At 35.7% G+C, this 26017-nt stretch overlaps 1 protein-coding gene and 1 long non-coding RNA gene across 2 annotated transcripts; one reads left to right on the top strand and one right to left on the bottom strand.

The window, feature by feature from the left end:
- Positions 1-249: 249 nt before the first annotated feature.
- LOC127868222 (uncharacterized) lies at positions 250-11906 on the top strand. The gene is made up of 4 exons (XM_052409870.1): positions 250-553; positions 1221-1314; positions 4273-4394; positions 8136-11906. The coding sequence occupies exons 1-4, from the start codon at positions 500-502 to the stop codon at positions 8202-8204; spliced, it is 339 nt and encodes a 112-aa protein (XP_052265830.1). The 5' UTR covers positions 250-499; the 3' UTR covers positions 8205-11906.
- A 1132-nt stretch (positions 11907-13038) lies between these two features.
- On the bottom strand, positions 13039-16333 carry LOC127868235 (uncharacterized). The gene is made up of 3 exons (XR_008043999.1): positions 16122-16333; positions 13492-13710; positions 13039-13212 (listed from the first exon to the last, which is right to left on the bottom strand). It is a non-coding gene; the product is annotated as an uncharacterized LOC127868235 (long non-coding RNA).
- Between the last annotated feature and the right edge of the window lie 9684 nt (positions 16334-26017).

Raw genomic sequence — 26017 nt, 5'->3', positions numbered from 1 at the left:
TCATAATCTTTTTCTTGTGTAAATAATCTATCTAACCGGATGTTTTTCGTTTAAATCTGTATTCCAAACTGAAACTTGTTTTCTTTTCGAATCCGCTATTTATACCTTTTCAGGCATGACGTCACTGACAAGTGACGACCGTTAAAGTAAAATATATACCAATGAACGTAATGTGAAATGGCGGATTTATTAAATAAATGAGAATCAATGAACAATAATATTATACAAATACAATGACAAAAGCGTAAGTTAAGCAATATACATCAGTGGAAATCAATAAATATGATGTTTATGAATATAAATTTATTTAGATAATAAGCATTTTAATTTAATAAGGAGTGTTTGTTTACATTACACCATGTAATACGGAATGGCCAATGGGAGGAGTAACGGCCTAGTAATATGTTGACTATGCTTTGATTTATTGTTTGATTTAATCACTCTGCCATTCTTTTACTTACCAGGTTGAGGGTCGCCCAAAACCACCCGGTGCCTTGCAATGAAAACCTCCAACGGGACTGTGACCTTGCCCTTGTACACACCTAATGGTCAGGTATAAGGTCACTTGGGCTTAGATAGTCACTGCAGTTAGAACATGTAAGGTTTAAAAGGTACTTGTTCACAGATTTTATGAGTACTTTGACTGACCCGAATGACATAACTAAAGCACATTTAAAAGTGGCTACATATAACTACACATTGTATACCAATATTTTGCAGTATGTTATTGTAACTTGCTTTTACTTCTTTTGATACATAATAATATTAATAATCTCAGTTTAGAACCTAAAAGAAGGCAGCTTTTATGATTTTCTTTTTTTAATTTTGTATATTTATTACTGTAGGTTATTCCATAAACTGTGTTGATGTGGTTTTAATAATGTTTGAAAAAAGATATTGAAAACTCGATGATCAAGCTATTTTATATTGTTCCATCTGTATTTGTAAACAAAATGACTGCAGAACAGGGCATCACTAAGTAAATTTATTAACATTTACCTTTAAATTTGTATTTTTTACATGTTTGTATTTGTCAAAATTACATCAACAACAGGGCATCAACAGAACCATCTATCTGTATTAACATTTTCATTTAAATATTGCTCAATCACTCACGGAATTTCTACAGAAAGAAAAAAAACAGGACAGGACTATATCTTTAAACATTTCCCTTAAAATAGTGTATATCATTTTCAATAAACAAGATGACTTCACAATAGGACATCCGAGACTGCAGTGACGAAATGAGTGTCCTCACTTCAGCAGTGGAGGCCAATACACAATACGAGAGTTTCCAGCGGCTTACCTTATCTAGTATGTATGGGTTTATTTTAAACCTAATTATTATATGATTTAGTTAGGTAAGAATATATATGTATGTAGTTTAAATATAGATTTAATATTATTCACTGAAGTAAAAATATGAGAACAATTATAACAATATTTGTGTTCAACATCAGTCAGCCAGTAAATTATTTTAATAGTATTAGTATCCGTTCGTCTGTCCGTCCGTCTGTGTGTCTGTGCATCCGTCCTTCCGTCCGAAACTTTGTCCAGAGCATAAATCCGATGGCAACTAGGACAATTGCAGTGACCAAGAACCATAACTCTGTCTACCTAGGTTTTTTAATTATCTCCCCTTTTATATAATTTTAAAGTAAATTTTTGTCCGGAGCATAACTCTAAATCTACTGAAGGGATTTACTTTAAACTTGAAATATAAACAGATGGCAAGAAGGGAAAGTGCAGTGACTAAGAACCAGAACTATATCTACCTAAGATTTTGAATAATCTTCCTTTATTTAATATTAAAGTAATTTGTCCGGAGCATAACTCTTAATTTCCTGAAGGGATTTACGTAAAACTTGAAATATAAACAGATGGCAAGTAGCAGAAGTGCAGTGACTAAGAACCATAACTCTATCTACTTTTTTTGGAATTATCCCCCTGTATTTAATTTCAAAGTAATTTTTTGTCCGGAGCATAACTCTGAATCTACTGAAGGGATTAACTTGAAACTTTAAAAAAATAAACAGATGGCAAGAAAGAGAAGTGCACTTACTAAGAACCATAATTTATCTAACTTAGTTTTTGAATTACCTCCCTTTATTTTATTTAAAAGTAAATTTTTGTGGGGAGCATAACTCTAAATCTACTGAAGGGATTTATTTGAAACTAGAAATATAAACAGATGTCGATTAGGAGAAGTGCAGTGAACATGAACCATAACTCTTTTGGCCGTAGTTTTTTAATTATCTCATTTATTAAAAAAAATAAAATTATATTATATTTTATTTATTTATATTATTTAATTACATTTAATTAAATGTTATAGTACATATTTTAGCTTTTCAATTTTTAATATCTCCCTTTATCTTATTTACAATAATATTTTAATTTGAACAACGAAGAATTCACTGTAAAATAAATAGATGAGTTTAAGGAAAAATACAGTGACAAAGAACAGTAACTTTTTATAGTCCTCTTCTTTAATTACCTCACTTTCTTTTATTTCCTTTTATTTTATTCTCTACAGCATATCTCAAACACTATATAACTAATTGATCCTTGAAATATAAATTGATGGCACAGGTGCCATGTTTTACAAATATTTTTCTACTCTCTAAAACAAATGTTGTCATACACGCAAACACATGTAGGCAGGGATTTGGCACTATTGTGACAAGCTCTTGTTTTTCTAAAAAATGCAAATGTGTGTTGAATATCAATAGGACATTGTGTTTGTCGTAAATCAATCTAAAATATTAAATTAATATACAACAGTGCACTTATTCTGACACGTTTTTTCCACCATACTTTTTGTCAGTTTGTAAGGATGCAATTAAAAAAAGTGTGTATACGACTTTGCATCTGACCCCTATTAGAAATAGAGTCCTGCCTATAAAGAGACTAATCCAGTACCGACCTGTGCACATGTCTACTGCAATAAACAAGCTGTCATACTTGCACTTGTCTTTGGCGTATTCTCAGATGAGTCACTATATCAATGTATTCAATGTTAATTTTGTCTTTAAAAAATAACAGTGCGTAAATGTATACCCTGTAAATTTAAGTGATTTCAAAATAAAACACAAGTAAATTACTTTTTAACTGTTCTCACTTTAGTTTTTGTTATTGTACTAAAACATAAAAAAGTGTTGCATTTGGTAAATCTTCATAAATGTATAACACTTTTTCTAGAACAAGTATATTTAAACCATTTCTTGTTAACCCGCCACGTGTATTTTATGCCCCTTCAAAGAAGAGGGGGTATATTATTTTGCGGGATGTTTGCCGGTCTGTCGTTCGTGTGTTGGTAGACCAGTTGATTTCCTATAACTAACTCGTCAACGAATTGATATATTGGCTTCATACTTCACATGTGAATTGGTCTTGGACAGTAGATGACCTCTATTGAAATTGGGGTCACTTGTTCAAAGGTCAAGGTCACTGTCAAAATAATTGTGAAAATGATCTGATCAATAACTCGTCAGCAAATTGACCAATAGGCTTGATACTTCACATATACATTTGCCTTGGACAGTAGATGACCCCTATCGAAAATGGGGTCGCTAGGTCAAAGATCAATGTCACAATACATGCGAAAATTCTTTTCCGATCAATCAATCGTCAACAAATTGACCTATTGGCTCGATACTTCACATGTACACTGACCATGGACGGTAAATGTGCCCTATTGAAATTGGGGTCACCAGGTTAAAGTTCAAAGTCACTGTCACAATTAGTGTGAGAATCGTTTCCAATGAATAAAAAATTTACCAATTGACTTGAGACCTCACATGTACATCAGTCTTAGACAGTAGATGATGTCTATTGAAATTTGGGGCACTAGTTCAAAGGTCAAGGTCTCTGTGACATTAAGTGTTAAATTGGTATCAATTCGATATGTCATCAAGGAATTGAGTGATGTGTGTCAAGGCTCTGTTTTGGGAGGCATCTGTCTCAGACCGCGGAGCTCTTGTTTTTATTTAAACATTCTTTAAATAAAGTTTTGTGATAAACCAAAATGAACTAATGTTCTCTCTCTCTATTGATTTTAGCCTCAATGCATTGAATGCATTCACAGTTTCAACATGCTTTACAACTCTAGAACATCGCTTTAGTTAAATCTTTTGACATTACCTTGTTGATATGATAGGTCGAGGCACTGACAAGCGTTTTGTTGGGTTGAAATCAGTTGGGGTTGTCATTGAAAATGCTAGTATTGCCTTGAAATTGTTTTGTTTGATGCATGATTTACTTTTATTCCAGAAAACCTGGGTAGCAGAGCAATGAGTATGTCCCAGGAGCATTTGCAGTCATCTTCTCCAGATTATGAGATTCCCATGCTCCACAACCCTCAGTCTATGAACATCATGCAGAGCGAACCTTGGGTTAGTTTTCTTTTTTCATGGCCTCACTTTCAGAGATTGGTGGGTGCATGTAGATTTAGCCTTGTGTGTCAATATATCTTTCAATCCAGCTGTAGATTTTTTTGGTCGTGTGAGATCTAAAACAGTATTGCTCCTTATGTGATAAAACCAGGCATATTTACAATCATGTGAACTTGCCTTCTTGTTTATTATACCCCCACAAACAAAGTTTAGGGGGTATATAGGATGAGCTAGTCTGTCGGTCGGTCTGTCGATCGGTCGGTCTGTATTAAGTGTCCGCTTTCTTATTCAAATTGTTTTCATCTAATCTTCACCAAACTTGGTCAGATGATGTCTAGGTCAAGTTCGAATATGGGTCATGCCAGGTCAAAACTAGGTCACGGGGTCACTTAGAGCGTTTTAAAAATTGAGCATGGTGTCTAGTATGTTTTTAAAATTGAGCATGGTGTCCGCTCTCTTATTCAAGTAGTTTTCTTTTTTTATTCCATTTTTAGCTCAACTATTATATATGAAATATATATAGTGGAGCTATCCTACTCAACCCTGAGTCGTTAGCATGCAAATGTTAACGTTTTCGTACTACCCCAATTATTTTGATTGTCCCTTGACTTATTGCTTTCATATTGTGCATACTTGTTTACCAACATGACCCCTACCTATTAACAAGAGCAGACAACTGTATCAAGCATTTTGACAGAATTATGGCCCCTTTTATAATTAGATAATTGAACAATTTGCTTAAATTGGCATAGCTTCTTTATTTATGATCATATTTTATTAATACTTTGACAAAACAACACTTACCTGAATACCACAACGGAGTCCACCCAAACAAAACTCCACGCCCCAACCCAGAATCCCTGCCCCCTCCCACCTTCCCCCCCCACCTCCCCCCCCCACCTTCCCCCCCACCCCCCCCCCCCAAAAAAAATATTTGTTTTTCCTTTTTTCTACTTTTGAAAGATCATCTTATAAATGACCACATTATAGCCCCCTCACACCCCCCTACCCCCCCCAAAAAATTTTTTTTTTTCTTTTTCTTTTATTTTTTTGAAAGATCGTCTAATAAATGACCCCACCCCACATTATTCCCCCCTCTCAACCCCCCTACCCCACCGAATTTTTTTTATTTTTTTTATTTTTGAAAGATCGTCTAATAAATTATTGAATCTGAACAATTTCCCCAAGATGGCTTACGTTATACTGTCAAGCACTTGAATAGTCGAGCGCGCTGTTCTCAGACAGCTCTTGTTTATTTCCTTCGTAAACATAATACACTTAGCATATAGCATAATACATAATATGTCAAATATACACACAATAAGTATGTTTGTTTCACAATGTATTACTATATAATGGTACATAGCATTTTTGAAGACTATGATTGTTGTAGATAAAGCATGTGTATTTTGCCTATTACATATTACTAGAAATACATACATTGAGCAAAATGTTTCACAATGTTTTTTATATTACTTGTGATACATAGCATCTATGAAGACAATAGTTGGTGTGAAATGAATATGTTTGAAATAGTTTCAAACAATATTTAAAAGTTTGCAAAAATGGTGTACACAGGTCAATAAAGGTTATAATACAAATATACAAAAAAGAAAGAAAAAAAGGGGTGTTTGTTGCTTTAAGTAAGGTAGGTGTTCTTATGTAAGTGAGTATGTGTAAAGATGTTTTTAGGGTAGGTGTATAAATTGGACATAACAAGTGCCCAGCGAGTATTAAATATATGTAGTTTGTTTTGTGTTGTTGGGATTAATTCCTGGAGTTAAATTCTAGTATTAAAAAATAGTATAAAAGTTTCTACTAGTGGTGTTGTTTTCTCCTGTTTGCATTTAAAGATAAAATATTTAGCCAACAATATTATGAAGTTAATGACATGTGAATTGTTTGCATCAGCTAGGGTCAATTACAAAATGATAAAGTTGCATAATTTAGCTCCAAGTTTTCTAACCTTTCTAACTTGTCGTAAATAAAGTTTTTTATATCCATCCAAAACTTTTGAATAGGATGACAATCCCAGAATAAGTGAAAATTCGTTTCTGTGTGCATATTATAAAAATCACATAATGCTGATGGAACGAGATTGCATTTATGGAGGAAAGAATTATTTGGTTAAATGTGCATGAGGTATTTATATTGGAAGTTTCTTAGTTTGGTGTCAATAGTTAATTTGATTGGTTGGTTGAAGATGGTTCTTTGGTTAATGTTTTGATTATTCAGAGTTTCTTTCCATTTATCAAATTGTTTGAATACTTCTGGTTTTTGTTTTAGTATAAGTGCTTTATATACCATTTTGCAAGCTTTTGTATTTTCTGTTATTTCGTAAATTTTCGTATTTCGTCAAAATCTGAAAAATGACCATTATTTGTAACGCGTGATGTTGCATCTTTATAAAATAGCATTACCCACTGTAAGGTATGCTCACTCAATCTGAAATGGCGAGGCATTTAAACATAAATCCATGTTCCAGACTGTCGAAGGCTTTGTTATATCGGAAAAAATAGGAGACCGTTTTCGTTACTTTCATCCATTAGTTCAATAATTTCATGCAAAAGTCTTACATTTTCGCCATTATACCTTCCTTTGATAAATCCTGTTTGATTTACACTGGTTATATTATTTAAATGAGGTTTTATACGATTGGCAATGGATTTTGTAGCTATTTTGTAATCAACGTTAAGAAGCGAGATGGGCCTCCAGTTATCGATCAAAAGGGTGTCCTCTCCGGTCTTAGGTAGTAAAGTAATTATGCTCTGTTTTTGCAATTCTATTAGATTATTGGTGTCTAAAGAATAGTTAAGAGAATTAAAGACATATTGCTTAATATAATTCCAAAATATTTTGTAAAATTCTGCAGATATGCCATCTGATCCTGGACTTTTATTGTTTTTCATGTCTAGCAGTGCTTTAGCGCATTCATACTCTGATAGGTATCTTTGTTCATTATGCGTTTGTTCTGGGGTTATTTTATTGCAGATATTGGTATGGAAACGTTCATGATGTTTATATCTATATTGTTTTCTTTTTTATAAAGATTTTAAAAATTTGGCAGTGTTTTAATATTTCGTTTTGATCACGTATTACGGCATTATTATTAGTTTTTAGTTGTTCAAGTAGTTTTCATCAGAGCTTCACCAAACTTTGTCAGAAGTTGAAGCTATATGATGTTTAGTTCAAGTTCGAACATGGGCCTTGCCGGGTCAAAAACTAGGTCACGTAGTCACTTAGTGCGTTTTAAACATTGAGCATGGTGTTCGCTTTTTTTGTGAAGACAACATGCAAAATAACCTGTGTCAATGCGGCATGTGGGGGTATTTGTCACGTCCGTGACAAAGCTCTAGTTTTGGTTCATTTATTTTATAGTAGTGAAGTTTTCAGTCAAAAGTAAAATGTGGTTGCATCAGTTGCCTTTTGCCTACCTCACACATACATCTCAGTAAAACTCTTCTCCAGCACGTTTTATTTGCAATTGGCTAGTTGGCCCTTTGTTATTGTTATAAATGATAAGGTGATATTTTTCCAATGGAAGAAATGTATGTTTCTCGAATATCAACCCATATTTCCTGAATGATGATGAGATTTATAGTTAGTTGGTAATAAAGTGGTTATGATTAACTTTAAATGTAACTCAATGTATAAACGTGCTATTCTTGTTCTTGTTTATCATCCGTAACACACATTCAATGAACAACTGACATTAACTGTAATGAATCTTTCTTTTTTCAGACGTCCCTTGACAAAATCAAACCAGCAAATCAGAAGGACAGCCTGTTGCTACCGTTGTTATCATATTAACCCCATAACGAAGAAGCTCAGAGATATAAATGCTGTTTAATATGTGCTAGTCTCAACATACCCCGTGTCTGGTATGAACATGTACAATTGAAGGTCTCTACATACCCCATGTCTGGTGTGAACATGTACAATTGAAGGTCTCTACATACCCCATGTCTGGTGTGAACATGTACAATTGAAGGTCTCTACATACCCCATGTCGGGTGTGAACATGTACAATTGAAGGTCTCTGCATACCCCATGTCGGGTGTGAACATGTACAATTAAAGGTCTCTGCATACTCCATGTCTGGTGTGAACATGTACAACTGAAGGTCTCTACATACCCCATGTCTGGTGTGAACATGTACAACTGAAGATCTCTACATACCCCATGGTTGGTGTGAACATGTACAATTGAATGTCTCTCTATATACCTCATGTCTGGTGTGAACATGTACAATTGAAAGTATCTACATACCCCGTGTCCGGTGTGAACATGTACAATTGAAGGTCTCATCTTTGAAATAGGGACAGGTGGAAAATTAATGAATTGATGCAGACAGAAGTCGCATAATGACAAATCACAACAAAAAGTGGAAATCCAGACAGTCTTGTGGCCAGCCATGTTTTTATGTGACCATCCAAGTTGGGTTCAAAGAAAACAATAGTTCGTGTTTTATTGGAACTATGATGCTGATAGTCATTTTATGTAAAAGGCTTTTATGAACTATATTTAAATACTCAGTATAATAAGATTAAGATTACTTGATAAAAGCAATAATGAGCAATATAATTTTAAGAGCAAAATTAGCAAGTCTATCCAATTACATTGTCTGTATTATGAAATTGTATTTTGGAAATGTTAAGGAAAATATAATGTTTCTAAATATATGTCTATGAATATTGATTTTAACATTGTCAAAGCTGTTTAAATGATGCTGGTACCTTTGACAAAATTGAAAGAAAATGTATTCTTTTCATGTAATGAGACATGCTTCAGGTTTTTTTTTGACTTAACATGTAATATAGAGGTGGTAGTTACACACATTGTTTAGACAGGTGGATAATTTTAATGCTAAGGCTTTGATACTCTTAAGTGTGCCCATTGGTGTCAGGTGTTTTTGTCAAGCATCTTGTTTATTATCTTAGTATTTCAAGACAATATTGATTAATTTTAGACAAAATCATTTAATCTTCCTTAAATTGTCTATTCTGTATTTACAACCAGTTATTTATTAATTTGCTTGAACATGATTTAAGAATGACTTTTTGTTGCTTAAAATGCTTTATATGTTTTAAAACTGAGCATTTAAAAACGAAAATATAAGATGTGGGAATAATGTCTAAAGTTATGATAATTATTTTTTGTTTTTGTAAAGTTAATTATGCTTTATATGTTTGTGTATAGACATTTAGACGACCAGATTAACCTGACCAAGAATCCTTGATTAATGTATATATCGGTCACTTCATTTGTCATTTGTATATAGAGCGATTGCGAAATGGTTGTATTGTTAATGAAAATCATGCGTTTATTGTTGCCATTTTGATTTTCGCTGTTAACATGTATTTATACAAACAATTTTCATCATGTACATCTTTTAGATGCCAGATAATAAAAACAAACATTGCTTGTGGAGATGCTCATTTAAAACTTTCTTAATGATACAGAACAACACATTCTGAAGTGGCTAATAAATTATGCTTTAGGCAAAAGGAACATCTTGTTACTAGTATATGTACTGCTTTTCATTAGATAAAGTCAAGCAACTATTGAAAGATTGGTTTAACTTTGTTTTGCATTATCTTAAGAAAAATTAATATATTCTACTTGGAAATCAGTCAATTGCAAATCAAGCGAGAGTGATTTAACATGCTAACACTTGTCAATAATTGAATTGTCTTTTTTTTGTACGTAAGATATAGGGATGTTGTTGCTTGAAAAACAAAGTTGTATCCGTTGTTAGATAATGCTTTTGTTCATCTCTCAACATAACAAGTACATTCATTTGTTCATCTCTCAACATAACAAGTACATTCATTTGTTCATCTCTCAACATAACAAGTACATTCATACAGTTATTAAAAATATGACACTCTTAATTCTCAGCCATCAGTTTGTATTGGGATGTTGTGGAATACTTACTAAACTAATATACGTCTGTTTAATGAATGAATAGCTATGGTACAATATGATACTCAGTGTTACAAAACATGTGTAATAAAAATATAATGTCATTTATTTGAAATCATAAAATTTAGTTGTCCATACAATGCTTACAGTTTTGCAATTGCGATGATAAAGGAAATGTTCTGCTCAAAATGTCTTTTTAAGACATGTGAACATTTTAGCAATCATATTGTACTTGTATTTATATTATACATTATAAGAATTTACTTACAGCTGATGATAATGGCAGTTTACTATTTGTGTTACAGTTTGTTCCACTCGACCATTAGACCATATTTCCTTAAAAATGTGATTGTTTATATTGAACTTTAATTGAATGCATGAAACATGATTGTTCTGTTAATTAACAGCTGAAAATAGCTTGATGTTTGTAAAATTGTATGAAATGTTTCAAATAAATCATATTGATTACATAGAAAATAAGATTACATTTTGCGTTACTTTGAATGCATAATAAACAATTGTTACCATACAATCATATTAGTATTGATCTTAATTAATACTCTTGGATGCAATTTTTACAATAATGTGTTAATATTGTCATCCATTCCAAATAAGCATTGTGCATTCGTAAATATAGTGTGTTTATAAACTTCTTAGATGCCTTTTTTAAATTGCTTGTGTACGTCATATTGATTAAAGACTCTTATGTATTGCATATTTGTGTGTGCCTATGTCTTACTTATCTCTTCATAGTCCTTAAATTACTGCAAATAGTATTTTAATAATGTTAAAATATTTATCTAAACTATAGCCAGGTTATCTGTTAATTTAGGTTTCATACATTGTATTGTCTAGCTAATTAAATTGAAGTGTCTATATTCTCGCCAACATGCATTGTCGGTGTCTGGTTTAGACAAAGCACATTACACAACTCCTGTTGTTTTTCTCCATCATTAATAACCAATGTTTATTCTGTAGAGGTTGCATTATACTAAATATTTCAGTTGTGCAATGCTTTGCTCTCTTAATAAATCAGCATTATTTATTGATTTTGTATATGGGCACTTCCCATGACTTTATTCGTGAATATTTCTTTGAATATGCGGTAGGGAAAACATTGTTTGCTTGAAGGTTTAGAAACTTAATGTTGACATCTTGAAAGATGGCAGTAAACATTTAACTGCAGAGTAGCTGTGAAAAGATGTATGTTAAACATATAATAAACAATGTAAGACAGAACTCCACGCCAGATATGTCATGCATTCGATATGCATAAACTATCTTTTTTAATTAATTTGGATCGGAATTATCTTTTAGAAATGGTATGGTTATGAGGGTCTCTATGTTCAAAATGTTGCATTTATTTTGTGTACAAGTTATTGCTTAAACATTGAATTTGTTATGGAAATAATATAGTTTATGTGCCTTTAAGAGATATACATGTTTATGTTAGTGATGTGTTTTTGCTGATCCAAGTCTGTTCCTGCACACTATTTAAAGTAGATAACTACAAGTTATCTCATTTAAATGGGAATAGTATTGTACTGTGGAAAAGTGTTGCGAGTTCAAATAAAAATACTATGAACCGTTGTATTAGTACTATATTGGCTCCCCTATTGAAACTAGGGGACACATATTGATTTGGCCTATCCGTCCATTAGTTTGCCGTCATACTTTGGTCGACATTGGTTTACAGTCAATATCTTAAGAACTATTCCGTTAAGAGCTTTCAAATGTCACATTGTGATTGGCGTTCGCGGAGATTTAATATCGTTTGATTTTGGATTTCTCAGGTAAAGTGTCAATGTCACAGGGGTCTTTAATGTGAAAATGGTAACAATGACTGGATTAAGACTTGAGCAAACCATCGTCTTTGCATTCAGTATAAACTTGACGTAACGTTAAGGAAATCGCTTTAAGGAAAGACACCACTAAGACGTTTGCACACTTTTCATCAAGGTGACAGAGACGTTATTGAGACGTCTAATACATAATAATTTTACTAAATCATGCTGGTAAATCCTAAAATTTGATAACTTATGTAATGCACTTTGATGCTGACGAAGTCATGTCGCCAGAATAGCTGCATGCTATTGGTCAAAGCAAAATTTGCAAATGCAGACTACTCTCTGTTGATAACACAGTATTGTTTTCAATATATCAAATAACACACAATTTAGGGAAAGACATTTAGGAAAACCTATCGGTAAATGCCATTTGTCTTGTATTGTGAGACAGAACTACCTAATAGTAGAGTGCCTATGATACATGTAGAAGGAAAATCGTTTAATTATCTAACCACACATGTGTGACGTATACAAGTCAAAATAGTCTACGGACATTTACCAGTTTGCTATAAACAACACAAGGTGAATTCTCTTTTCTATCGGCAAGTATTGTGCTTAGATGTTCTATTTATAAGACGCAATAAGATTTGTATACGGGTCATGCAAAAATTGATCTTATGCAATATGATCCCAACGTAGCTTCAGCCAGGCCTGCGCAATCGCACAGTCTTGTAAGAATATGAATACTGAATAAATTACTCTGGAGTCATTACCAAACCTTGCGTGCCTTTATTAAAGCGAAAAGCCTAGCCATTGATGGGAAAGTGCGCAGGCTTGGCTTGAGCTACTCTGGCCGCATATGCCATAAGACCGATTTTCGCATGACGCGGATGATATAGTTTAATTTGAATATGGGGAAAAACTGCGTCTCAAAGCCAAACAACTTATTTGGCATAGTAAATATAAATAGTAAGTATAAATAAGAAACATGCAGTTCTCTGTTTTGGAACAGCTTGATGCGCAGAGGAGATTTGACAGGACCTTCGCGGAAACGTCGATTGCAGTGCCAATGTGAACATATCCTTGGAAAACCGAATAACGTGTGCCTGAAGACGAGAACATGTCAAAACGTGAAGGAGCATTTGTAATAGGATTTGTTTCTACATTTTGGATATGTTTTGACTGCGGCATCATCGCTTTCTACTGTCTTCTAGGCACTAGTCAGTTAATACATGTATCCTCAAATATAAATTTTTGTGTTTTTTTCACGTAATGTGCCTGTTCCAACGCCGACCAGTTGCATATACATTCTGTATTTTTCAATATGAAACCGAGAAATAATAGTTTTATAAATATCTTAAAAATTTACTTATTACGCAACCTACCATTGGCTGCAGAGTACGGAGCACCTTCCACCTTAACCTCGCACAGAGTGAGTACATCGTTAGGAGTGCTACGCGTAATCCGTACCCACTGTCCGTACACCGGTGTAGCTAGCTCAAACGTGTATGAAACGCCGACCTCTCCAGGGTGAAACCCTTCAAGAGATTGAAAGCCGGCCTCCGATAACCCGACGTAAAGCTCGACGTCTCTAAGTCTAACACCTGAAATACGTGTATAACAACTGAAGACTGAGCGGCCTTAGACTTAGAGGTCTCAGTGGTGTAGTGGATATGGTGTCCGCCTAGCGATCGGAAGGTCACGGGTTCGATCCCCACTATGGGAGCGTTCTTTAGATTACCCCTATAAACACCAAGTACTGGTTATAGTCCCAGGAAACGAACTCGAGAGCGTTAATTACTGTGATATCAACTCGTCCAATAAACAGCTAATATTCAAACTATGGATATGCCCGATACACTGCCCTTTGATGCTTTAACGTGAGTATATTGTCCATATATGGACAATGTTTGATTGAATGCATATTATTTAGTATTATTTTGATATTTTATTGACACGCGCAACGATGGACAAGTCCTGAGTATAGGAATTATCACTATATGCAGATGCATACTCGTGACAGAAATTATTGTAACCATCCGCTTTTCTTTTATTTTAGACAAGTGACGAATGTCCTACACGACGCATATAAGAACCGCGTTCTGAGAAAACTGGGCTTAATGCATGTCTATCTATCTTTCAATACTGCCGGAACCCCCTTGCGGGCACTATTGGCAGGTGCGCGTGTCAGTGCAAGAATAAAAGGTTTAAAAGCATTGAAAGGGAGACTTCAAAGCATGAAAGTGAGGTGAAGATAAAAGTGTGATAGTGTTAAACAAGAAGAAACATATTTATAGGTTAAAAGTTGTTTAAACACTGTTTTGTGCATTCAGGGACGACTGGGGAGTAGAGTGTGGCTAAGGCAACGCTTGTACCCCTCTAGGTCTGCCTGCTGTACAACTGAGGCCGGTAGGCTGCTTGTACCCCTCTAGGTCTGCCTGCTGTACAACTGAGGCCGGTAGGCTGCTTGTACCCCTCTAGGTCTGCCTGCTGTACAACTGAGGCCGGTAGGCTGCTTGTACCCCTCTAGGTCTGCCTGCTGTACAACTGAGGCCGGTAGGCTGCTTGTGCCCCTCTAGGTCTGCCTGCTGTACAACTGAGGCCGGTAGGCTGCTTGTGCCCCTCTAGGTCTGCCTGCTGTACAACTGAGGCCGGTAGGCTGCTTGTACCCCTCTAGGTCTGCCTGCTGTACAACTGAGGCCGGTAGGCTGCTTGTACCCCTCTAGGTCTGCCTGCTGTACAACTGAGGCCGGTAGGCTGCTTGTACCCCTCTAGGTCTGCCTGCTGTACAACTGAGGCCGGTAGGCTGCTTGTACCCCTCTAGGTCTGCCTGCTGTACAACTGAGGCCGGTAGGCTGCTTGTACCCCTCTAGGTCTGCCTGCTGTACAACTGAGGCCGGTAGGCCGTTCCAAAGAACTATGGTGTAAGGAAAGAAGGAATATTTAAAGTAGTTGGCTGATGTATGGACTTGTCTGAATGAGAGTGGGTGCATATGACGAGTCATCCTCATAGGCCTCTCAAGATATGATGGCGGCGAAATGGCTACCAAGCCATACACAATTTTGTAAAAAGGGTCAGTCGGGAGAGGTCACGTCGGTCCTTCAAAGTCTGCCAGCTAAGTTCAGTCTGCATACCGGTAACACTGCTGTAGAATGAGAAGTCGTTTTTCACCAAGCGGACTGCTCTACGTTGTACTTTTTCTATTTTGACACTATTTTGTTTGGTATGTGGACTCCAGACAGAGGACGCATATTATAACTGGGGTCTAACTAAGGTCTTATAGGCTACTTCTCTGATGTTTTCATTTTTAGTCTGTATATTCCTGCGGATGAAACCAAGAGATTTATTAGCATTCGTTGTAATGTTGGTAATATGTTTGTTCCAAGAAAGATCATCTGAAATGGAAACACCTAAATATTTAGCACTGTCTACGACTTCAAGGATTTGTCCATGTAGCCTGTAATTGAAGATGAATTTATTTTTTTTCTTAGATGTGCGTTAAGTGTCGTTCCAAATTAGCCTGTGCAGCCCGCACAGGCTAATAAGGGACGACACTTTTCGCCTTAATTGTATTTTTGCTAAGAAAAGACTTCATTTAAACGAAAAATGACATAAAAGCGGAAAGTGTCGTCACTGATTAGCTGTGCGGACTGCACAGGCTAATATGGGACGACACTTAACGCACATGTATTATGCCCGGTTTTCTCAGAACGCGACTAATATGGTTAGGGTTCTTGTTAATTGTCTATTACTAGACATGTCTGAATTCCATACGCCGAAGAGTTGTGTAAATATGCATTACCAAACACGGCATTGTTTGACCAAACAGATTGACTTACAACACATAAAAAGATTCTGATACGAAACATTATATTTTGAAAATCTTTTTATATAAACGATTGAACGGTTTTACATTTTCCAATATATTTTCATAACGATTTTCCACACGAGAAATGACAACGCACGACAAACCCATTCATTATGAGTTTCATCAAATTAAAGGTTCACACTTACGTCCTACATTCCTCTTGTAAATCTTGACGCTTCGGATGAGGAATATCTGCTCGAGATTCACCCATCATGAGACGTTGTGAGACGCTGTGAGGGTGCATGACTGGTCTTCAATCAAACGCGATTTCGTATTTTCGCCAACGTTACGGTCCGCCGTATATGGACGGTTGGTGTCTGTTTGGTAGGCAGGTTTACCAAAGGCAACGTTAACGGCGTCTGTCTAAGAAACAAGGTTGGGTGAATGTAAATGTAGACATTACTACATTGGCTTTGAAATATCGCTTTAATCGGTAAATCCTCCGTGAAAGGTAAACGGTGAAAAAACACCCCAATGAAATATATATGTATATATATATATATATATATATATATATATATATATATATATATATATATATATATATATATATATATATATATATATATATATATATATATATATATATATATACAGTCAACCCGAAAACACACATCGCTTTGAACATCCATAACTTCATCTATTGTGCATCGATTTCCATGAACTCGGTCTTATTCAACGCGGAAATGAATTTCCTTTCTGGAAATGTACATATCTAATGTCCATGTAAATGAACGTAGGTCACGCGAATTGTGTATCGTGTTATTTCTTAAAATTTGACACAGCATTAGTCAAAATATTACAATACATGTACATTTCCAGAAAGGGTAAGTATTTCTGCATTGAATAAGTCGTGAATCCTCAAACTTTGATTTTCTCAGGCAACCGTGTAGGTCAAGTTCACGGGCGGGTTCACACATTAGATAATTGTTATGTTGAATCTGAAATTGCAAACAAACCGTATTATCCATAATCATGAACAACTCTTGTTGGGATATTTTGACGCTTATCAGTGGCCTTAGGACTTTTTAAACACGAAATGTTATCATTGAGCATGTTAATATAACGAGTTAAGATGGCAGGTTTCTATTGCAGAGTGATGTATGCCCGTGCACTATATAACATTTAATAAGTCTATGGAAAAAAACTGTACTTTGGGATTCTGGATAAAGTTTAAAAACGGGATTTATTTAAAGAAAAACGCCCAATGGTATCACGTGTCAAGTACTCGAAACGTATTAAGACGGCACTCACTCATGCCAGCGTGGTGGTACTCTTAAACCCTCGATGAATTAAGAATCTCTACCTAAGTGCGTGAATACTGGAATCGGCGGACTTCGCAGAGGAACCACCAGACGATCAACGGGCAAGAAGGTGATTCTCAGCAAGGCCTTGTGGCACGCTACGGGCACGACAAGACACAAAAGAAATCGTGGACGTCCACTACATCCGTCTCTGTATCAAGCCGTCTCGACCCTGTTCGTCGACGAACTGCGAAAATCTTCCTCACTGAAATCTAAGTCATCACACAAGTCATTCTGCCATCATCAACCTCGCCCCATCGATCAGAACAACAAGTGCTGTGGCGACGGGCGAACGACGAACCGGCAGATGCGGGCACTCTGGAAGCCGTAAGCGAAATCCTGCACGCAGGCGGTTTAGGTCATTGGTTCCCTCTTAAGTTACAAGGAGCAGCAGTGGAGTCCGGCAGAACCATAGACGACTGAGCAGCCCTCTTTAAGAATGCACTGCTCACTTACAGGTATGAGGAAAGGGCTAGAAAATGTGTCCTAATAATTGCTCGCTCAAACCTTCCCAAGACTGCTTATCGCGGCTGGAAGGGGGCCCTACACCAGCAGTCGGAACGAAAAGAAAACAAATAGAACGAGAACAGTTCTTCTCACATTAGACGTATTTTACGTGCGCAAACCTGTGCGCAGGTACCATACAGACATACCACACTAGAATAGCTCTGTTATGGAACGAACTCGTCAGATACGGAATTGACGTCGTAGACTTCCCAGTAAGCTCCCATTTATGAAAGGAAGGAAGAATCGTGCTTTGCTCAGCTCCTAAGCCTTTACCCAGAAGAAGTGAAAACAAAGTTCTACGCAGACCTTCATACCGTCATTACCGAGTCCTTGGACACAATGGAGTGGGCCAATACAACATGAATGGTGTTCTTTTGCCCCAAACATGCGCGAAACAAGATTCGCTGATCACAAACACGATCTTCCGCCAACCAACCCGTAACTGAACGTCATGGATGCACCCTCGCTCAAAACACTGGCATCTTATTGACTATGTTTCCGTGAGAAAGAGGAAGAAAGAGGGAGAAAGAGAGATTTATACTAAAGCCACAGACCCATACATATGAGCCGTGCTCTGTGAAAAGAGGTTTTAATGCATGTGCGTAAAATGTCGTCCGAGATTGACCTGTGCAGTCCGCACAGGCTAATCAGGGAAGACACTTTCAGCTTTTATTACAATATTAGTTGAAGAAAGTATATTCTTAGAAAAGTCCAATTTAGGCGGACAGTGTCGTCCCTATTAGCCTGTAAGGACTGCACTGGGACGACACTTTACGCACATGCATCAAACCCCCTTTTTCCAGATCACAGCCGATATGATACATATGAAACGAAAACATACTTAAGAAATGCTTTCACAGGATTAATGGTTAAATCCCGGCAATAAGGTTTTTAAAAAACCACAAAAGTTCTCATTTTGCAACAAATAATTTGTGTCAGTCTTTCCGATTATGTGCTTTAAAAATCGTATGTAAGTTTGAAGTGTTTGCATGTAATTTGTTACTGTTTAACCAGTTTGTTCTGTTTTGCTGACTGCCTCGTGAAGTTCGCGTTTTGCATCGCGTATTTTGTAATTTTGATAAATCTTTTTTTTTCTGTTTTCATGACCCACATACAATTTAAATAGCGAATGCTTATAAAATAAACAACTAATGCTTTATTTACTGAAAACAGCAAATAGCGTACTACAATGTATGCAACTGGCAATTTAAACGTTAATTAATAATATGCTTGAATACAAGTTCAAAAGAAACAGTCCCTGAACACTGCGACACTGAACGCTTTATACCCTTGCATAAACTGTTTGTACAGTCAAAACTTGCTGAGGACTTACGCGTATATACGATCGTATTACTATTTTTAAATCGATAAAACGATATTGTATTAACGACTTTAATACATTTCAAACGAAGTCGAGCATAACAACGTAACGTTTTTTTTTTCAATGGCAAATAATGTTTTGCTTTCATGTACTTAAAACAGGTACGCAGTTGTGTAATCCCAATCGATTTGTGAAAATTCGTTCATAGGAAACATGGACACATTGTGATCAATTATGTATCAAACACGAGTCAATTTGTCGGTATTGGCGTTAATTTGCTCTTGAATTTTCCAAGAAGAAAGAACATAAGAAGTATTTGATGTTTTATAACATTTATCAGTCATGTTCATAAATTAATTTGATATTGCGATAATAATATGAGTTGTGTACTGAGAAAACTGGGCTTAATGCATGTGCCTACAGTCCGCACAGGCTTATCAGGGACGACAACTTCCGCTTAAGCTAGATTTTTGGTAAAAAGGGACTTCCTTTAAGCAAAAAATTCTATTAAAGTCGAAAATGTCGTCCCTGATCAGCCTGTGCGGCTACAAAGCTAATCTGGGACGACCGTTAACTCATATGCATTATGCCCAGTTTTCTCAGAACACGACTTATATATTCACATTGCAATCGTGTAGGCATTCCTTACGCGAGCTTGATTATTTAAACTATTTGTTAAGAGGCACATCAATTGTTTTTTTTTTTAGAAGAAGAGACTTTCTGCAAACCAAAAATACCGTAAAAGCGTCAAGTGTCGTCCCTGATTAGCCTGTACGGACTTCACAGGCATATCTGGGACGACACTTTACGCACATGCATCAAACCCTCTTTTCACAGAGTACGGCCCGTATTTAATCTTTGTCAGAATGCCTTTAAAAATGTGGTCTCATTGGATCTTTCGAATGAATCGCAGCACTTATTAGTATTGGTGTGCGCAAAATTAAAATAATCTTGTACATTTAATGTTCAATTAAGTTATAAATTAACAGAACTTATAATTCAGAGCTTCTGTTATCGAGATACATTTCTTATTCGGAACATCACTAACAATAAACTGCAATAATGTAGCGGTAGAAAAAAGCGCTTCATTAGTAAACGAATAATTGAGCATAACATAAAAGAAAACGTATTCCGTGAAAAGTATTTTGTGCCCATAATATTGAACAGGAGGAGTGCAAACTGGTACTTTTTTTTAATTCGGCGGTCAAAAATGAAAATGCGAGGAAATGAATGTGTCAACCAGATACTTCAATAACAACAAAAGTTTTGTGTTAGTAACGTTAGATGATGTCATGAGGGAAAGCTGTCGCTTTTAATAATTTAAGAAGAATCGGAAATCAAAGTTATGCTATTGAAGAATGTGGGAAGGAGAAATGCGGATACAATATCAAAGGAAGAACATTTTGTCATATGAAAATAGTGTTTACAATGAGGAGTTTAAAGCCATAGCGCAACTAAGACCACTGGGACTTTTAACCCATGTATGCCCAGTGGACTCTCCCATTATTCTAAATTGGATCAATTTCATTCCAAAATTAGGGATGTCTAGTATTTTTATTTATATATTTAGAATATTTCTTACAGAAATTCCTGTAAGCAAACAGCGCAGACCCAGTTGAGACGCCTCAAGCGGCGTCTCATCTGGGTCTGCGCTGTTTGCCAAAGCCTTTTTTCTAGACGCTAGGCATAAATGGGTTAATGCATGACATATTTTAAATACAAATAAAATAAATCTTTGAACGAAAACACTTGGGTTTCACGTCATAAACAAACTGTTGTTTGTTTTTAAGAAGCTTATAGGAATTTCAATATACCGAATTAATATACGCGCCAACGTTAAAATAATGTTGTTTTTTTGTTACAAAGCTGCATATACTTTTTGTATAGTTGATAACTATCTTTTTTTTTTTTGGAAATGAGTAATGAAACTTAAAAATAAATAAGCAATTATATTAAGAGTCTTATTTCATATTTCTCGTTCTGACGTTTAACAACATAACTGTATAAATAACGGCTATGTTTTATTTATGTTTGTTTTATGGGAGCAACAAAAAAGATGTAAAGAAAATTATTTGGTTTTCAGTAGTTTTAAGTTTAGGTTCTTTCAAAATCGGTATACGAATTAAATATGTGTTTATTTTCGTATTAATGTTGTCGAATTTAAGACGAAAAACGAAAATACGGTATATGGATGGACTCTGTATCCACTGACCATTGCCCACGAGTTTGCAATGACTGCATTTAATTTAACTCAGTGTTCTTTCATAAATATAATGAATATACACGGACTTTGTTTGAAACTAAATATTTTTTCTTTTATCAATGTTGTATTTGCTCTAATAATCTGAGTGCATTGTCGTCTATTTGCTTAGCGACAGCTTAGGTAGTTTGTTATATGTACTACACATGTAATTACTTCAAGTTCTAAGTGACCTACAATTTCGCTGCGTACTCGTTCTATCATTTGGAATTCCGCTGAAAATTTATGAAAACAAAACAGGAGAAAACAAGTAGTCCATAATAGAATTTGGTACTTTGAAATTCTAAATTATGTCTGAAAACACTTAAAAAAAATAACAATCTTCTTTCTTCTTCTCATCCATATCACATAAAACCACACCGGGTCTCTGCGCAAAGGTAGGATTCCAAAATTTCAGAACTAATCTTTAATCTTCCGTTTTAAAATTCATTACTTATTCATGTGCAGGTAATGAAGACAGAAGATTTTATCGCGATGACATGGACGATAAAACTCTCTTTTTAGAGACCTCTTGTGAACTATGAAAATTATCTGTAATTTCCATAAGCGGGGCGTATCAACTTTTAGTCTCCTCTAATATTCCCCTGATGATCTAACAACTACGTGATGGGTATATATTATTTATTCCCTTACTTATAGACTTAAATCATCCGTCCCAGTGTTAGCCTTTGAATCTTGCAAGTCATAGATAAAAACAAAACTTGGCATGGGTCAACGCCAAGGTTTCAAATAACACTCGTGGATGGCAGACCAAGAGCAGATTATAAAGGGGCCATGCTCTGTAAAAAAGGGGTTTAATGCATGTGCGTAAAGTGTCTTCCCAGATTGGGACGACACTTACGCAAATGCATTTAGCCCCTTTTTCACAGATCACAGTCAATATAGTTATTTTAACAGTTCTGATAATAAGTTAACTTTAGTGACCTAACGCCCATCATCAGCAATCTTATGTCCTTACTTAGCCGACCAATCATAGACAGTATTTTCAGCTCAAAAGTCAAAGTAGCATAAAAGGATCAGTCTTTATCAATTTCATTCGCGTGCGCTTCATAGTTTTATTTCGACCCATGGTGCTAAAAGGTACCTTGTGTACTTTAAATTTAACGGTATGTGGTACCATTTTGCACCAATGGAGCGATTTGATATAAACCAACAATACAATTTTACATTGAAACCATTCAACCGATATTTCATAGTCCTGAGTAACTGGACTAAATGAGTCTGAGAAAACTGGACATAATGCATGTGCGCAAAGTGTCGTCCCAGATTAGCCTGTGGAGTCCGCACAAGCTAATCAGGGACGACACTTTCCGCCTTAATTGGATTTTTGCTAAGAAGAGACTTCATTTTAACGAAAATGGACTGCACAGGCTGATCTGGGACGACACTTTACGCACAAGCATTATGCCCAGTTTTCTCAGAAATAAATCTGTCAACAGGCTGATTCAGATTATAAATAAAAGTGGGATGCAATCACGTGACAGACAATTTGGCGACGTCCATTCCGAGATTCGTATTTTTCGCCACTGTATGACCTTGAATACCTTTTTTAATGCCGCTCACTTTCCAGCCATATAAGCGAGAAATATATATGAACAATAGTAGACTGCAACGCTATCTGATTTGAAAAAAGCAATGTATCTAACACGGCCGAACTACAATTTGATTATTGTCAATGCGCGTGCGTGAGCATTAGGATAAGATGTTTTTAAATACTTTTTATAACGTTAGTTCTTTTACTTGTAAAAAGCTTTTGTATTTGCTGAAGAATTCACGTATATATCAACCACGCAGTATAATATTAAACCCTCTCCCATTCAGAAGCAAAGTGAAAATGACTATGTGCAAACAGCATAAAACCAGAACAGCCTTGGAGTAACTCGCAATTTGTTCAGGTTTTATGCTGTTTGCTACGCACCAGTATCTAAGTGTTGGAAAGGAAGCCTTACAAACTTGAAGAAAGGCCTTTAATTTAAAAGAACTTTCTAAGGGACTACACATGCTTGAAAATACGTATCTAATTGGTAAAGGGTCAAAACACTCATATACGCATTTCAGGCCATGGTATGTAAAGCCTAGCCGATTCGATAAATTATGCAATAATAGAATAGCAACATATTGTCTGTATGAAGTGGGCATTACAACATAAAACAAGCAATAGACGAGTTTTACATTCCCAAATTGGGGAATGATCACAACGAGGAAATCAGGTTCAGTGAGATATGCCATCGAGATTTTTCCGCCAAACCGTGCTTTATTATTTATGAAATCGTTATATTGTTTGATCATAGAACCACTTTATGAACATATAGTGTATACCTGTAACAAAAATTGTAACAGTTCACGTGACAATTAAGTACTCCACATGGCACCAGACACACTTTGGCGTCGTTTTATTACAATAAATATGATAACGTGATATTATTTCAGTATTTTTCTTTCTCTGCAGCTTGGAACTATAGCGAGAAGAGAGAGAAAAGAAGAGTATACCACTTTTATAAAGATCACATGATGAAACTATTTGAGCCTTGTTTTGGGATAACTGGGCTTAATGCATAAGCGTAAAGTGTTATCCCAGATTAGCCTGTGCAGTCCGCACAGGCTAATCAGGGACGACAATTTGAGCCAAAACTTGATTTTCGATACGAAGGGACTTCCTTGAAACTAAAACGAACCAAAAAATCGTAAAGTGTCGTCCCTGATTAGCCTGTCCAGACTGCACAAGCTAATCTCGGACGACACTTTACGCACATGCATTAAGCCCAGTTTTCTCAGAACAAGGCCCATATAGTGTATACGTGTAACAAAATTGTAACAGTACATGTTACAATTAAGTATTCCACATGGTACCATGGTAATCAGTGCAGTAAACCAGGTGTCATTGTTTCGACATTGACTTCATGAAATATGGATAAAATAGTAAAATAGACATTTAAGTTTAAGGTAAATAACACTTCACATAATATAAAATAAGATTGATATTGATAAGATCAACATTACATATTTATAAAAAATAGTTTCTAGTGAGCATAAAAGGCGCATGACTGTATAGAATGACAATTAACACTTTCTTGTTGGGTTGTTTGGTATAAATTGTTAAACTTATGTGTTTATCTATGCTTTCTTATTTTATTGTTCTTACTAGTGATCTTTTAATATATTTGGACCGTGTTCTGTGAAAAAGGGGTTTAATGCATGTGCGTAAAGTGTCGTCCCAGATTAGCCTGTGCCGTCCGCATAGGCTAATCAGGGACGACACTTTTCGCTTTTATGATATTTTTCGTTTTAAGAACGTCTCTCCGTGCTCAAAGTGAGCTTCTGTAATCATCCTATGTCAAGCGTCCAGCATCATTTGGTGTGCGGTATGTGTGTATCGTAATATTTCAGATCGTTACAAATATAGAGGCCACGTTTTCCATCTAATCTTTATGGAAATTTGTCAGAAAATATTGGACTGTTTGAACATTATATAAAGACACAATTTTAGTCACGTGTTTGAAACTCTGTCATTATGTCAAATCATAGCAAAATCGTGTAACCATTCTTGAGTCCACAATAGTGGTCTTAAACAGTTTATTCCTAAGGGCATAAGGAATATACTGGACTATACATTACCACGGTATGACACGCAGAGCGTACGTAAGTGTTAATATAGTTATTCTTCCTGTATTTGCGCGATGATTATCTGAGATATTAACTCTATGATTCTACATTCTCAAATCTTTTCTATAAAGAAGGAATGTAGTTGACAATTGTTAATAGTTTTATTTGATCGTTCGTCAAAAAGTTGTAATTCTGTTACTCTTGTATCTTCAATGCAATTGAGTTATTAAATAGTAATTAAATTGAATGCGTTTTAATTCCCTTTTATTATTGTTTAATTTGAGTTACAATGCTATGACGTTAAATTTTATTTACACTTAAATGTATTATGAATATTGCTGGGCCAAGTGTGAGGTTGAGCGCTCTATAACCAGGTTTAAACCCCCAATGCTTTGCATTGACCGTTCCAAGGCGGTGACCCCAGCTTTATTCATATTTTGTGTTTATGTTGGTTTGTATTGTGCTGTATTGTGCTGTTTTGTACTGTTTGGGCAATCGGTCACTTGCCTTAAATAAAGGACCAACTAATTGTTTTTAATGAAAATTCAATACTGCTCCAGCAGCTGGAGTTTCACTTCTTTATATTGTATTGACTGTAACTATCATTAAATACGTATTTATAATATGAAATTTGACTATACAATTATACAAAGTTTGTATTAATATTTAATTATAATTAGCATTGCACCTATCACTCCAATAATTATAAGAATGCGGTACCATATTACTAGAATCAGCCCGGGTATGTTTCCGCGCAAGATGTATGATACGTTGGTTGGATTGACTGCCTCTTTCCCAATGACCAAGATTTTGTCAGTTATCCGAATGTCTAGTAGATATTTGGACAGCACAGGGAAGACCGGGCCTTCCCTGTCGCTCCTTGGGGTCGATGAAAAGGTTTAACACTAGTCCATGGGAGTGCAATGCGGCTCGAAGCCGGCGCCTCTGCAATGAAAAGAGGTTGCAGTGTAGCAGAATGTTGGCAGCCGTGAAGGGCTCCCGACAACGGTTCCAGAACAATGACATACTCTCCTGCGCCACCGAGTT

Source organism: Dreissena polymorpha, chromosome 2, assembly GCF_020536995.1.
Source record: "Dreissena polymorpha isolate Duluth1 chromosome 2, UMN_Dpol_1.0, whole genome shotgun sequence".
In the NCBI taxonomy this organism is placed as follows: Eukaryota; Metazoa; Mollusca; class Bivalvia; order Myida; family Dreissenidae; genus Dreissena; species Dreissena polymorpha.
This window is presented reverse-complemented; position numbering and strand designations above follow the sequence as displayed.

What these genes read in the sequence shown, in the direction of transcription:
- LOC127868222 (XM_052409870.1), top strand. Translation starts at nt 500, where the DNA reads ATGAAAACCTCCAACGGGACTGTGACCTTGCCCTTGTACACACCTAAT. An exon ending in TGTACACACCTAATGGTCAG is followed by an intron (nt 554 to 1,220) that starts GTATAAGGTCAC and finishes ACTTCACAATAG; the next exon opens with GACATCCGAGACTGCAGTGA. An exon ending in CCAGCGGCTTACCTTATCTA is followed by an intron (nt 1,315 to 4,272) that starts GTATGTATGGGT and finishes CTTTTATTCCAG; the next exon opens with AAAACCTGGGTAGCAGAGCA.